We start from the raw sequence: 16,981 nt of genomic DNA, 5'->3' as shown, positions 1-16,981 counted from the left end.
GCTGTATATGATGGTATGGTCAGCATCAAGCTTCTTTATTCCTGAGTCTGTCCATCGCACTTCTGACAATGCTAATAGGTCTAGGTGGTTTTTTATCGTTAGTTTTTGTACTTGCTCTGTTTTGGATTGTTTAGACATCGTTCGTACATTCCAAAAACCAAACTTTAAGTTATTATTTGCTTTCATAATTCATGTCCTTTCATAAATCGTGTCATTAAAGTTACCTCTACAGCCAAGCCTATTTAAGTATAATTATTCTGATTCTCCGTAATTGTCCTAAACTAAGTTTATCCATGATTTACACATTTTTTTGTTCTTAATCATGGTTGTTTTTCCCCATATCTAAAAACTAAATACACTTTGGGAAAGGTGGTCAATTTAGGACGACCAACTCGAAGCCTTTCAAGACCAAGCAATGGAGCAAAACTAAAACCAAATATAAACTACAAGGGTCATCCCTCAGACCTCCCAAAGTGGTTGATTGATGGTTTTGCATAGTCAATTATTTTTCTATGCATTTTAAAAGAATGAATTTAAAACATGAACAAAAAAAATCTTTAAAACATTAAATGAATGCCTGGAAAGTTTTATGTTAAGAGATTTTGGGCAAAAATAAATGTAGTGTGCTGTACCTCAACTATGGCAATTTTGATAAAAAGCTGTTACTGCTAATTGATATCACCAAACCTTTTTGGGACTAGATAAATCTGAGGAGATTATTGAAGGTTCAAAACAGAACTCAAGAGCATTTGTTCTGTTTAGAGCCCTCATTTATTTGTGGTTAAGACTTTTGATTATTTGTGCATCCATAGCAGCGAATGGGTATGACACAGGTTTTTTTTGGCTTGGAACATGGAGTTTTCTATCTGACGCTTCAGAGATATTTCGAGATTTGATATGTAAAAAATGGTAATGCAATTCAGTTTTAAATATTTTTGGACATTATTTTGTTGAAAAGGTTTGAATTACTGTCTTTTGACCAAATGTATGTAGGGCTACTGTCATTTCAAACTCTGTTTTGAGGATGAAAACAAATGATTTGCTTCTAATTTGTCTGTTAAAGTTTTGCTGGATAAATCTACACATACCACCACTTTTGATCTAGGTCCATGAACTCACAAATTTGGAATAATATAGCAATTGAAAATTTAAAAGAAATAATGAGTATAAACCCCAACATCTCTTATAATTTCATTAACAACTAAAATGTAATCTTTTAACTGGTTTAAAAATACAAAGGGAGCAACACAATCATTGGGAATATTTCTGTTAAAACAATAACATTGAGCTTTATATCAGCAACTAAAAAAAATTATTATAATTTTATGGTTAAGCAATTAGTATTTTCGTAAAATATTTAAAGATCATCTTTGGTGCAATGAAGTCTTGGTGATTGAAAGGCTTACCCATGGACAGCAAAACTAGTCATTTGAAAATCAACTAGAGCCAAGACTCCTAATAAATGAAAGTGAAGTTACTTACATCCCGAGAACATGTTCAGAAGGAGCTAGCAGACCTAAACACCTAAGCCTCTTCTTCTCTTATTGACTATCCAAAATAGGAAAGTTGGTCTTATCTGGAACATCTATCCTCACCTTAGATATAACTTAGCATATTTAGTTTTGATCTCCTAGCATTTGGCCTCTCAAATAAACCAGGCATTAATATTTATCATATGTTACCTAAATGTAAGTGAAATGTATGTTACCACATTCAGAGACATTTTCAGTTTATTTTATACTGCATAGGTATTAGTGGGAACTTAAGGCTGATGACCTTTCATCAGCATTATATTACATAAATCTGCTGTGACATGTAACTAAGATAGTAAGAGGCCCTTTTCCCAAGAGATATTTCTTGTTGGTGGGTGGCCAAGGCTCCTCTTAATAATCCCTATCCCCACCTTGTGGGGATATATGCCTTAGATCTTCTTTTGCTAAACATCGGTGAGCAAAACTAGCTAAATAGTCCAGATGTGGAAAAATTCAACCAAATAAATAATATCATATATCTAGCAAAGAAATTAAATATTGTCCTAGCATTTCACATAGGAAGGGCAGAAAGAAGAAGAGGTTTATAGAAGAAATTACAAAGGAAACTTAGCACACTGAAAAGCCCATAATTTCTAGAATAATGCCTCTGATTTGTTGGAGGTACCTTTTTTGAAATAAGTACTTCAATATCTACTGTTTTGGGCTTGCATGTTATCCTCAGATTTGTAATTATCAAGTGCAGAAAACCCTAAATACTAATGATGTTGGAAATCAAATACTTTTTCAGTAATATGTATTTGAAGTGTTTTGATTTTGGAAATTGATACTGCATATTCAGTGGTCTGTTAAGATAGCTTTGATAGTTTAAACCATTCGTTAAACAATCTCTAATTAATTATGAGTCCAAAGAGGTACAAGGTATCTATTTGTGTATGATTTGAAACATCAACATTGCAAATTTGACCTCAGATTTGTAATCAGTTAGGCTAGAAATCCTAAAAAAAAAACTAATTTGTTAGAAATCAACCACCATTTCTGAAATATGTACTTGGTCTGTTTTGGTTTAGGATGGTTCCTTAGTAACTTGTAATAATTTATAAGGACCCACATTGAGTAAAATTTTTCCAAAAGGGGAGGGGGGTGACTGCCACTCCCCTCCCTGATTGATGTGACTGTTATTTTTTCAATTTAATTTCGTTTTAGGTTGAAGCTTATTATTTTAAAATATATTCAACAGGACAAATTAAATCCACCATTCAACCCTTAAAAAACAACAAATAGAATTCTTCTATATTTCAAGTTTTATGTATTTTTAGATTTTGAAGAAACTTTCGATGTTGTTGTGAGAGACATTCAGCAGGCTGAATTCTTGGCAATTGATGCAGAATTCACTGGCCTTACTGATAAGAACCTAGGACTATTGGACACAATTGAAGAACGGTATGAAAAACTGCGAACTTCTACCAACTACTCTTTGGTTCAGTTTGGACTGGCTGCGTTTTTTAGGAAAAAAGAAGGGTGAGCTTTAAATCATTGTTAGTTTAAATAACTTCTGGTAATGTTTTCTTTTATTCAACAATATACATATTGTACACTGGGTTTGTTGTACAGTTTTTGGTTACAAACTGTAAGTAAGGAGCAACGTGGCCCATTAGTAACCAAAACTCTAAAAAAGGAATTTTGATAAAATTACTACATCAGTTAAATTGGCCTTATATGCTGATCCCAAGTATAAAACATTCATAAAATTCAATGCTGGTCATCGATAGCTCCAAACCTGAGAAAATTGACTGATTTTAGAAAAAGCAGGAAAACCAGACCAAAAAGTCAGTGATGTAGATATGAAAATCACACCATGAGATTCAGCATGCCAGAGAACCCTGCTGTAGATGTTTCAAGCTCATATCTACAAAAATGTGGAATTTTGAATTTTCGGTCTGAAGAAAGATCATGGATGCATGTTTATTTGTTGTTTTGTTTGTTTTTTTCCCCAGTGGTGATCGTATTGATCGTTAGAGGGCTCATTCCAACGGAAATTAGAAGTTCTAGTGTCTTCTTTAAGTGACAAGAAAGATTGGAGACCGACTAGCACCCCTTAAAAGCTCTTTTTTCGGGAAGTTTTCCAGTGGAAGAATTTTCTGTTGGGGGGAATTTTATGGAGGAATCTTCCTGGGGGAGATTCCCCAAGGAAAAAAAATCCTGAAAGCTTCCACTCGATCTCCCAGCCATGGCACAAAACAGGGTATAGACCTACTTACCAAGTTGCATATACAATTTGTCACCTTTCAGTGAAACCTTCTGACTGAACAAGCTGGCCAAGACAAGGCCTGTCTTATTCGAGGGGAACTTACATTTTTGGTGGTGCAGTTCTGTAAATTTTTATCTTAGACGATTCAGATCCAAGATTGGATATGTGAATCTACCTACATAATTTTCAAATTGTGATGACTCCAGACTAAAAATCCTCTCAATTTATGATACTCGCTCTTTAGAAATACCCTAGTTAGTACGATTTTCATGTTTTAATTTTTTTTAAAAACTCCGTTTTTTTTGAAAAAAAGAAGTTTTTCAAAGAAAAGTAAAGGCCGTTTTTAACTTACGATCAACAGATACAAATACCTGTTAAAATTCAAACTTAAAACGAAGAGAAATTACTATCAAAGAAAAAATGAAGTCCAAAATGATCATAAATTAAATCAACATTCATAGCAAAAAAACATATAGAAATTAATAATACTAATTAATCAATAAATCTTAAAGCAAGTAGGGATAGAATTTAACACGAAAATCAAGTTCAAAACGAAAAAAATATATTTGGTATTGAAGTACAAATGAAACCCAAAATGTACAGAAATTAGATAAACAATCAACAGGGTCAAACATACAATAGATAATAATGTAAATGAATAAATAAATCTTAAAACGAGTGAAACTTAAATTCAATATGCAAATCAAGCTTGAAACAAACAAAAATCGCTACAAACAAGAGTTTGGGTATCGTCTCCTTGTCTTATTGTAAAAGTCTAAAACCTACTGCGTCAAGGCGCTTTACTGAAAACGAATTGTATTACAAATATTTTCTTTTGTACTTAATATTGAAAATAAACATTAAAATTATAGTAAAATTTTGAAATGATGAGCTTTCAGCAATTAAACCATTACGCATCGAACAATCAGCGCAAGTTATTAGTTCTTTCTAAAACTCTTCAGAACCCCTAAAATTGTCCCCCTTTCTTAAATGTAAAAACCTAAAGCCTACTGTCTCTTTGGTGCTTAACTGAGAACAGGTTATGTTACAAATACTTTCTTTTCCAGTTCTTACAGCATTGAAAATGAAAATAAAATTACCGTGAAATAAAATCATGAACTGATGGATCTTTAAACAATTAATATCATTATATATCAAATATTCAATTTGATTTTGTTTATGCTTTCCAAGATTGTTCAAGACACATATAGTTTTCAGTAAAGTGCCATGACGCAGTAGGTTTTAGACTTTTACAGTGAAAGAAGGAGAAGATACCCAAACGGGGCCGAACGGACGCTCCCGGGCGTGGGGCCGAAATATTCGGAATATTTTTTTTCTAATTAAAGTGTTGTTTTGTTTTTATTTTTTGTTCACTGCTTTGTTGAAATTAAAACCCGTTTTTCTTGCTTAATTTTTCGTAAATCGAAGAGCAGTGTGGTCTAAGAAATTAGTTGATTCACTTGATTTTATGTGAAATTGTTTTTAAATATGTATAATTGCGCATCTGGGGGGGGGGGGGGTAGAAAATAATCTTTCATCTCTCTTTGTTTATGGTAAGTCTGAACAACGTTGCTGCGGGATGAAGCCACCTTTTTTATTACAGAAAAATATTTCTGGCATTTATTTTAAAGCTTCATTTAACTAAACTGATTCGCTTCTTATTCCATAAAATTATATACAATTATATATAAGTGCAAATTGGCTTTTATGAAGGAGAGGTGGTGGGTCATTTGGGTAGTCCGGCGGCAGATACCTCTAGAATGCATTTTAGTCCCCAAATATCCTAACTCTGACTGAGCCTTCATATAAGCATAGTATGAGTTTTGAGGAAGGGAGGAAGGGGGTGGTTGTAAAACTCCATATCTAATCCCTCTTGACTACGGGAATATTTTGGTCTACGCCTTTATTATCGGTGGTGGAGGCGGGAGGGCAATGTACCCCTTCCATTGGGACAATCTTTTTCTATGCAGAAAAAATATTATATTTACATACCTACCTGCACAGAGGTCGGAAAAGCGAGGTTGATAATGTGTTAGCCTCGCAAGGAAATTTCTTGGGAGGGAGGGGTGACAAGAGCTACCAGGAGCTTTGCAGTGATTTTAAATGGTAATATTTCTCTTTTCATATTTATATGCTAAGTTTCAATTTATCTAAACATATGTCTACAATGTACTTAAACATCAGAGAAACATGTTGTAGAGTTCGTGACGGCTTCCACCACGTGGGAGATCAAAAGTCACCCAAAATTTCAGTAATTCGAATAGTTATGAAAAATAAAAAAAAAGTTTTATTTAGCTAAAACTAAGGGGGAATATTAAAACTTAAAACGAACTGAAATTGTTCCATAAACGAAAAGGGCTATGGTACTCTCCTCCTCAACCATTCGCTCTTTGCGGTAAAAATTTGAATTTCTGTCGCTATTCTTTAGGAAAGACTGCTGAGACTAGGATTAGAATAACACGCCTTTTCAAAGCACCAACAAACTTATAACGAGGCCATGGGCTGAGGAAGGGGTAGCCCTACTCTTGGTTTAAGTTTTAATGTTTCATCTTACTTTCAGTTGAAGAAATTTTTTTATTATAATTTTAGGTAAGAGATCAAGTTAATAACAAATGTAACAGCCTTTATGGCAAAGAAACAGTTTTTTTTTCTCTTTTGATATTGTAAAAACAAAAATAAATTTCTCCCATGCTTTTCTGCCTTGGAATTTCCTGCTAAATTTAACCAACAAGTTTGACAACAACAACAGTTTGAATTATCGGTTGTTTTAATCCTTAACGTTGATCAGTGAAGTATTTTTTTTGGCAGCTACAACACGATTGTTGATCAACTATGTCTCACAAGAAAGAATTTTGATCAACACCGTCGCCAGAAATGACCTCTTGTCAAGGACAAAGTATCAGTGTACCTGGGATTCAGAGTGCTATTTCCTCTCAAGATTTGGTAATTAAGGGTTTGGTAAAAGTACTAATACTACTGCTAACAACTCACCGTAGTACCGAGCCACCTTGGGCCCATACAGCCACGTACGCTCCTCCTCCATCTAAATCTATTCAGTGGCTCCCTCTTTACACCCTCCTAAGAAGTTTCAACTTTTCTTTAAATCCTTCCTTACGACCTCCTCCCATCCCATTTGGGGACGAGCTGTTTTTCGTTTGGCCTTAGATGGTTGGCCATAAGGACGATCTTTGGTAATCTGAATTCTTAATCCGTAGAGCGTGTCCTAGCAATCTGAAGCTTTCTCTCATTGCAGCCGTCGAAATTTAGTTCAGAAAACGTTCATTTAACTATCAAATCTAAGTCTAGGAGACAAATCTAAGTCTATCATCATCTAAGTCTAGGAGAGTTTCACCTTCCCATTCGATTCCATGCTCTTCCATAGTTTGCTAATTCTACTCATTTATAGCCTTGGTTATTTTACTCATTTAGAATCGGCGCTTTAAGGTGATTTATGCTGGAATATGAGAAGTACAGTTATCTGTCACATTTTTCAAAGACATGTCCTGCGAACTTGAACCCTGTGTTTCATTACGTTTTAGGGGGAATTTCAACTACAAACATTTTTTTTCAGTTTTTAGAGTGTTTAACTATTCATTTTCTTTTAGTGGTTATTCACACCGGGCTTATAATTTTCCTGTGTTTGGAGGCTTCAGCAGGAAGTTTTCCGTCAATACTGAGTCATTAATTCTGATATCAGAGTCTGGGTTTAGCTTAGACAGTATGATAAAGAACGGTAAGTAGGCTACTCTCCCTTTTTCTAGAGCTAATTTTTGACCAATGACATATAAACAGAGTGTTAAGAGTTGAATTCATGTAGGGGCAAGATGCGATCATTTAAAGTCGTAAAAATGCTCAGTACTCCGCTGCCTTAGGCCAACACAGTTGTATATGCTCCTCCTCCACCTCAATTCAGCCAGAGCCTTTCTCTTTACTCCCCACAAAGTTCCCATTCCCTTAAATCTGAATTATATTTTCCTCCATTTTGTTTGGCCACAGATGCACTCCCCAAAAGTGCAATTGTTGGTGATATATCATCTATGAAACTTGATTCAATAATCTTAACCTTTCTTCCATTATGACCCTGGAAAGAACTTTTTAGGCCTGTCTTCATCCATTTTGTTTGACCACAGATGCATTCCCCAAAAGTGCAATTTTTGGCGATATATCATCCACGAAAATTGATTCAATAATCTTAACCTTTCTTTCATTATGACACTGAAAAGAACTTTTTAGGCCTAGATCCAGTCATTGTGGCCCCGCAGCAGCTGTGGCCCCGTAATTACAAGTGTAATAATTTAATAATGGCACAAATGATTGGTTACAGTTGATATTCAACGTCATCTGGCGGACTGAAGTAATGCCATTAGATTGGAAGAAAGGAATCCTTGTGCAGTGCTCAAAGGCAAGGGCAGCAAGACGGACTGCAGCAACTACTGTGGTATCATCCTACTGTGCTGGAAAGCTGTTTGCGACGCTGCTGTTACGCGAAACAAGTTTACTGCATGCTTTGCTCCGCCCTCAACAAGCTGGATTCATGTCAGAAAGATATAACAAAAAAATGTATATAGCTTTCATTGACTTCCGTTCTGCCTTTGATACTGAAAACAGACGATCCCTGTGGCTAATCCTGGCAGCTGCGGGCCTACCTACAAAGATATTCAGCCTGTTTAAAGAACTCTATAGCAACACAGAAAGTGCCGTCCTGGTTAATGGGAAGCTTTCTTCTTCCTTCTCTATCAACAACGGAGCCCGGCAAGGATGTACTGCTGCACCTGTGCTGTTTAACTGCGTCATCGACCACATTCTGAACGAGACACACCATATCTACCCTTTCGGCATTAGTTATGCCAGGAGGACCCTCTCTGATATTGACTTCGTGGACGATGTAGCTGTCCTTAGTGACAATATTGATCAACTTAAGTATGCACTCGAGACACTCCTCCACCGCCTCTAGAGTAGGGCTTCAAATTAATTGGAAGAAAAGAAAGATAATGTCCATAGATAAACACCGCTTCGGTGTCACCCTTAGCTATTGGGTTAACGGCCAAGCTGTTGACTTTGTAAGGCTGTTCACACATCTCGGATCAGTTATAGCCCCAAATGGCACACTTGACACCAAAATCTCTGCCAGATCAACCAGTTCCTGAGGGCAGTCTTCCTCAAACCACAAATTAGTTGCCAAACCAAAACTCGAATCTACAACCCCACAGTCTCAAGTATCATGCTATATTCTTGTGAGACGTGGCCGATCACTCAGACACAGCTACAAAAAGTTGATGCCGTTCGAACTAGACTCCTGGGTCGAATAGAAGGCTTCAAATAGTATGACTAGATCTGCAACACTGAGATCCTGACGACGTTCAAGCTGGCAAATCTCTCTACTTAAGCAGAAGCCCGTTCCCTTAGGTGGTATGACCGCCTACTCCGCATCCCGGTAAGCACCCGTGCAAGGATCATCACGTATTTCAACCCCTTGAAAAATGTCTGGTGGTGCACCAGGTGGTCTGATGTAATAAATCAAAGACTCCTCAGCCGCAATGTCAACCCAAACAAGGTCCCATCACCAGCCCGGGACAGGACCACCTGGAGAAAACTGACGGCACTGTCAACTATCCTTCTACGTTGGTGACCCTCCTGAGCAATAGCGTTAAGTCAATTAAGTCAAAGACATATCATTAGTCATGGGAGCCGTACTCTGCGACGCTCTCCCTGAGGCGTGCTGGATGTGAAGTTTCAATCTTCGTTGAATAGAAACAAGACAAATAGTGTATACTCACTCTAATACTGCCCACATTATTAGCTCGAAGACATGATTTAATAATGAAATTTGGGGAAACGCTATTATCAAACGAGAAGCATCTATAAATTTCCCCATCATTTGAACAGATCAACAGAATTATTAGGCTTCACAATAAACTATAATCCGTTAAGTGTCGTACGAATATATTTGTAAACTCCTTGGTGCCATATTTTGTAAGCGTATTTAACAAGTGACCTTTTTTTTTCTCCTTTTCTATTTCTTTTGTGATGGTAAAAGTAGCATAATTTAGCGTTCATTTTTGAGTGCTTCTATTGCTAATTAAATAAACGAAGACGAAATATTAACAAAGGGGTGAGGGAATATATTACTGATATTTGTCTGGAGGCCCCCTCCTTACATGTTTATTTATAGACATAAATCCATCCCCACGCAAACATTTAAAGTTCGTATTTATTGAAGGTTATCTATTATGGCATAAGTCCTAAGCTCTTGCCATTTCCCTCAGTAAACCATTACAACATTTATAACTGGAATTTGGTAAGATCCATTTGCCTCAATTTCCTTCATTCGTTGAAGAAGAATCTCTTTCATTATAACCATATAAAGTGGGCTAGTAAAAAAAAAAATACAAAATTCTAAGATTCGAATTTTTCAAAGTAATTTCTATTGTTTGTAATTTCATTTTATTCATAATTATTATCTTTTTGGATCTTCTTTAATAATAAAATTAACTATAAATTCCATGTTATGTATTCTGTACGGTATATTTTATACATTCCATAATAAAAAGTCACAATCAGAACGAAGAGAAAGGGAGGGAGGCAAAAAATTTGTTTTGGCACAGATCCAGTCATGATTTTCGGCAGGTTTGGCCCCTTAATACATACCTAGTCTCTTTAAACGAGTAACTGTGTATTTATTTATATATGTATGTCTTTTTTCTTGAAAACGGCTCCATGTTGTTTTTTTTTTTTTTTTAACTGGTACCCTGGGACAAGGGCGGATCCAGGATATTTTTTCGGGGGGGGGGGGGGTTACTAATTTTGACTCAGTCAAAAAATTCCCCCCCCCCCCCTGGATACGGCCTTGCCCTGGGATTTTCTGGCCTGGAAAACAATCTTGATAGGTCACGAGTTTCAGAAAATTCGTGTTTCCCCTTCTCCCTTCTACTCATTGTGTATATTAGGCTCATATTTACGACAAGCTATACCCTAAGCTGAACGCAACCAAAAGGAACAACAGTGGAATTACATTAAGAAACCCTAGACGGCATAGATTTCTCCTAGATGGCAAACTCGCCTTCATCTTTGTAACACTAATCTTTATAGAAAACTGATTTTGAATTAATTTATATGAACAGAAATTAGTCACTAACATTATAATATTATGGTTAAGTAACTTTGGCCCCATAAATTTTCATATAGCTATAAAATACGTTGAGACAGCTTTCATCAGAATGTATGTTGTATGCTCTGTGTTTACTTGAAAGTACTGAACCCTTTCTCAACAACAGTGGTAAATAAAGTGAAAGACTAAATAAAGAGTATTTACTATTTAGCATATATTCGTATATATATGTGTAGTGGAGAGAGCCGTGCTTAGAACCTCTGTGGATATGGTTCAAACCTGCCTGTTGCAAGACCTTCAAGGAGTTATGGCCCTCGACCTCGACACAGCGGTTGTGTGTTTGTCTCGGGCGGCTTTATGCTGTGATGAGTTGTTGGGCCTAGGTGTATTAATAAGAACAAAAACAATTAAAGATGTGACTTAGTTAAAAAGCGAAAAACCTTCTATTTAAGGCCCCAAGAATAACAACGAAACTAATCGGCTTATGTCTCTGGGTACAGTATGTTTTGAAAATTCAATGTTATACAGTTCAACAGTAAAAATTCATATAACACTGATAATGATATATAGAAACGCTCTATACATTCCAGAGACGATAAGATTAGCCTCAATAAAGAGGAAATTAAACTTCTAGCCGGTTTTCTCCCGTGTCCATACAAAAACTTGAAACAAACAGTAATTCAAAACATTTCAGATGAGTGAAACAGCAATCAGAAAAATCAACTACTAAATCAGAACGAACTCTTAAACAAATTACCTGGATATCCATATTCTCACAAATTCCATAGATGTAATGGAGATAACATCGTGATATGTCCCTATTTCTGGTCATGTCGTAATACGAAGAAGATATTTACCGTTCAAAAAAGCTAAAGATAATCTTTAAAAGCTTCAAACATAAAGAGTAAAGAAAGCGTTGAATAGGTTGCTTCTACGAAAGCTGCCCTTCACTTAGTCCACAGTGGTGTCTATTCTCGAAAATGTGGAGGGAAAGTAAAGCTTATTTTTCAAATTTAGGAGGAGGGGAAGAGTTTAGCCGGTTTTTTCAATAAAAATAAAGAAAGACATTGCAGTTTGGAAATAATATGCTAGAAATGGCAAGATTGATCACCGAAACTTTTTTTTTTAATCTCGATGTACTCGAAATGCGCAAAGAAATAAAAGAAGAGGTTGGTGATGTACGACGTATATTCTATCTTCTGGGAAAGGATGACATAAAGACTCCTCTCGGACGATCCCTCATTGATGTAATTATTCTCTTTTTTTTGTAATAGAAGGTTCTTTCCTTTGGATGGTTTACATTTGTTTCCTTTGAAGTTTCCACTGTTTCTTTTCCTCTGTTTCTCCTTTGCACAAAGTTTTTTATATATATTATTTTAATTTTTTTAAGCATTGATGATTAGTTGTTGTTGTTGTTGTTTAGTTGACGTTTGAGCGAATCAACCGCTCGTATACGTGTGATCCTCTATTAAATCTTGGGTCCTAAATGGAGCCACGTCACGATGATTAGTTTCTAACGTCTATGTAAATCTTTTCTAAAGTCTAAAATATGGAAGCTGAATTTTTGCAAAAAGGCACAAATATGAATTTTCAAATTATGTAATAAATGTTACCTTATCAAAACTGTTTGGCTCACATTATAAATGATTCATTTGGCATTATCTTAAATTACCTAACAGAAATAATTACAGTGGAATTACTTGAAATTACCTAACAGAAATTATCATTCTGGCATTGTTTGTAACCTAATAGAAATGTTCAATATTGCAGTATTTGAATATCCTAATAGAAACGGTTTATTTAACGTACCTTAAATTATCAGATAGAAACGTTTAAAATGGCATTATTTTAAATTAACTAATAGAAACGAATCACTTTAAATTACGTAACACAAATGTTCAATATGGTATTACTTCAAATTAATATACAGAAATGGTAATTTGGCATTATTTTAAATTAACTAATAGAAACGAATCACTTTAAATTACGTAACACAAATGTTCAATATGGTATTACTTCAAATTAATATACAGAAATGGTAATTTGGCATTATTTTAAATTAACTAATAGAAACGAATCACTTTAAATTACGTAACACAAATGTTCAATATGGTATTACTTCAAATTAATATACAGAAATGGTAATTTGGCATTATTTTAAATTAACTAATAGAAACGAATCACTTTAAATTACGTAACACAAATGTTCAATATGGTATTACTTCAAATTAATATACAGAAATAGTAATTTGGCATTATTTTAAAAGACATGGGCAATGAAGAATCAAGTTATGCTGGAAGTCTTTGAACACATAAGATAATGATAATATTTACCCCTTTTGAAAAGGGTATAATTCTTTTTTGGCACTTTCATCGAAAAATGCCTTTTTTGGTTTGCTGCCATTGCCATTGCCATTCGTGAATTGCTGCCATTGAACGCAAAGGCGGATCTAGAGCAAAATCTTGAGGGGGGCTTATGTCACAAGGGCGCAAATAATTGACCAAAGTGACAAGTTCATTTAACTAAAGAAGAAAAAATCAAATGAGGGTGCCAGAAAAAGCTTGGTGGGAATGCCCCAAGATTTGTGAGTACAGGCAAATTCAGTCCCCCCGTTTTGCATACAAGTCCAGTGGACATTGTCTGTCTTGAGCCAACCCAAAAATCTCGATCATCCCTTAGTTCTAAGAGTATCTACCTTAGTTCTGCCCTAGGATGGATGGATGATAGACTATCTATCAACAACGGAAAATGACATCATTTTTATACAATTTTGAAAAAGGCTTACGCAAGCTTTGCCTCTCACTCGGACTATGTTTCTTGGCTTTTTCTCCAATTAGCCGCTTTTAGCAACTTTATTTCAATGCAAAATCAACGTCAGGGGCGGATTCCCATGGTCCGGCCCTGACATGATCCGCCCCTAATTAAAACCTAACTGAATCATATTTAGTTTTGAAGTTAAATTTGAAAGGGAATTGGAGAATTGAGAAAATGTTGTTGATTAAGGTTATATGTTATTCTAGGAATTCCTTTTTTGAATTTGGATGAAGAAGAAAATCTTCGGCTAAAAATTGAAGAATGGAAAAAACAACGGGAGGCAGAACTTGTACAAAAAGTCACAAATAAAATAGGGCCCTCTACAATTCCAGTTGAGGAATCTGAGTATATGAATGCCATGTTTTCAAAAGTAGAAGCATTTCTCTTAAGCTCTGATTCCCGCCTGGAGATTGACAATTCGTCACGGTACCAAAGGAAGCTGATGTTCGAGCATTTGCGAGATAGGTTTGTGCTTTCTTTTTATTAGAAAACATAAATACAAAAAAAGTGAAAAAAGGCTATTCGCAGAAACGTGAGAGAATTTTTAATAAGCTCTAAACACCGATTGGTAATTGAAACCGCCTGGGTTGTCACAGAAGCTGGTGTCCGAGCATTTGGTCAGTCACATCGAACGTCGAAACCTATTCGAGATAGGTTTGTGCTTTTTTTTATTTAAAAAAAAAACAGTACGATATATCAATGTTTTAGTGGATGATTTGTAAGTGGGTCAATTTTAGCATTTAAATGCTACTGAGGTAGACATATATCTCTGTATACTGGGATTTGAGTTATTTGTAAGGGTTGCTACTGATTTTCAGAATTGTTACGGATTTTATGGATTGTTACGGAAATGTTACGAAACGGATGAAAAAATCTTTTGTCGGGAATTTTTTTTTCTCACTAAAATATCTTTCCTACATTTTCAATGTTTTTTCTTCTTTTCTCTCTAGAATAGGTTATTGCTTTTTTTTACGAAACATTCACTTATAAGATATTCATTAGTTTTAATTCGTAAGTTTAGTTTATTTTAGATATAAGTTTAGTATTCATTATGTGTTGCTAAGTTCTCTTTATATATCTCTATATATTCAATTCAATTCAAACTTTTTATTTCCTCCGAATACGAAGAGTAAAAAATAAATAAATAAAAATAATAACCGCTAATCAACAGGCCATAAAATCATCTTAAACTATATAACAACAAATACGCAAAGGCCTTCAATCAAAATTACCACACAAATTAACACTTCATTCAATAGATAATAAATTAACAGTTCACAAATTAACACTTCATTCAAAAATTATATCAAATAAAATACATTAAGCTTCGTGCGCAGCTCTATATAAATTATGATAAAAAAAATTTAATTTGGATAAAAAATTATTTTGATTTTTTACCAAAATATCAACAGGGTTTTTTATTTTATATGCATTAATTAAAAAATTTTTTTATTTATATTTATAAAAGAGGAAAAGGAAATTAGAAAAATAAAAAATTTTGTTTTTTAAATGCGAAATATTACTAATTATAAAAAACGGTATAAGCTATTAAAAAACTAAAATTTGAAGAAAAGCGACTGTATTATATCCCCGAGCCAGTGATTTCCGAGAAAGAAGATCGCGAAGACAAATTACTACCCCCAAACTAGACGCTATTCTACTTTTAACTGCTTTAGAAATAGAAGCATGGCATAGAGCTAAAGTTGGTCCATAAGGTACACCAAGATATAAAAAATATTCCGAAGGTTTTAAAATATTATCATAAATAAGAACAGAAATTTCTGAATTAACGAGATCATTAGTCTTAGGACCAAGAATTAAAAACTGATATTTTTCAGGGCAAAAACGAAGTCCATGCTCACTACAAACCTTTGCTAAAACATCTAAATTTTGTTGAAGTGACTGAAGCGATCGACTCAAAAGGAGTAAATCATCTGCGTAAGCAATCCACGACAGAACATAACCTTTACCATAAATAAAAGTCAACTTAATTTGATCAAACAGCCCCGAAACAGTAATATTGAAAATCAAAGGAGAAATAATGCTTCCTTGTCTCAGCCCCCTACATAACTTAACATTATAATCACTAAACTGATTCTTCCACTTAATACAAATACAAGAGGAGCCATACCACTTTTTTAAAACCAAAACTACTGGTAGTTGGACATTATTCTTCAGAAGCGCAGTCATAGCCCAAGAATGGATAATTGAATCATACGCCACCGCAAAATCTAACGCAAGTGTATAAACTCTATCCCCTTGCTTACAAAAGGATATTATTCTTGAAAGGAGGGTATGAGCAACATACATGCTTAAACCCTTACGGAACCCAGTTTGATTCAGGCCTTGGTTACAAGACTCCAAATACTTTAATAAAACTAACTCAAAAACTTTGCTAATCTGGCACGAAACAGTAATTGGCCTGTAATCAGAACATCGATTCGTATTCCCTCCTTTTTTTGAAAGGGGTGAAGTGGTAGCACGAGAATAGCTAGTTGGAAGAACTCCAGAAGAAATAATAGTAGTAAAAAGAGTAGCGAGGAGAAGGATTGCTTTGGGGGATGCCCATTTTATATGGTTTGAATGTATACCATCATGATCAAAAGAATGCTCACATTTTAGAGCTTTAATTGCTACCGTTACATCATCAACAGAAACAGATATTTTACTATTTGGGTGGGGCTTTGAAATTTCTTCCGATAATAAAGAGTCAAGCCGTGATTCAACTGCCGCATCACCGGGTGAAAAAACTTGATTATAATGAGTTATCCAATCATCTAGTTTCAGAGAACTATTAGAATCTGGTGAACAATTATTATTACGACGTCTAGAATTAACAAAACTCGACAGCTCATTCTTATCACTAGTAATCTTTGAACCAATTTCATCTCTTATGATTTCATTATGGAAACACAACTCATCCCGAAAAAAGCGCTTCGTTAAATTTCTTACCACCATAAAATGGTCCAGATCGATGTTTTCCCGCGCAATTCCAAAGGTAAAAAGCTTGAGAAGCATTCTTTTGGCTTTGCTTTAAAATCGGGTTAAGGTTCCAACCTAAAACACGAGATCCACGACGGAAAGAATCAGTTATAAATGCTTTATTAGCCCCGACTTTTAAACTATGAACAATTTCAAGGTAAAATAGATCTATATCAATTTGATCAACATCCTTAGAATAATTTACAATTATTTTAGCTAAAAGAGCATCTGATTCTTCATGATATTTGCACATTTTTTCTCGATCCCAGATCATTTTATTTACATTTTGACTAAAACGATGGATAATTTTAAAAGATGAAATTTGAATATTTAAA

At 34.8% G+C, this 16,981-nt stretch overlaps 1 protein-coding gene across 5 annotated transcripts in view; it reads left to right on the top strand.

Annotated features, from left to right (window-relative positions):
- Nucleotides 1-16,981, top strand: part of LOC148954216 (poly(A)-specific ribonuclease PARN-like) — a 105,089-nt gene that overhangs the window by 19,894 nt on the left and 68,214 nt on the right. For all 5 annotated transcript variants that reach the window (XM_089086051.1, XM_089086048.1, XM_089086047.1 and 2 more), the window contains 3 exons: nucleotides 2,810-3,011; nucleotides 7,347-7,474; nucleotides 13,871-14,129. In XM_089086051.1, the coding sequence (XP_088942177.1) occupies nucleotides 2,810-3,011; nucleotides 7,347-7,474; nucleotides 13,871-14,129 (589 nt within the window). The remainder of the gene's footprint in view (nucleotides 1-2,809; nucleotides 3,012-7,346; nucleotides 7,475-13,870; nucleotides 14,130-16,981) is intronic.

Source organism: Artemia sp. Qi Xiang Cuo, chromosome 3 (genome assembly GCF_049724085.1).
Source record: "Artemia sp. Qi Xiang Cuo chromosome 3, ASM4972408v1, whole genome shotgun sequence".
In the NCBI taxonomy this organism is placed as follows: Eukaryota; Metazoa; Arthropoda; class Branchiopoda; order Anostraca; family Artemiidae; genus Artemia; species Artemia sp. Qi Xiang Cuo.
The sequence above is the reverse complement of the archived record's forward strand: the minus strand, read 5'-3'. Positions and strand labels throughout refer to the sequence as shown.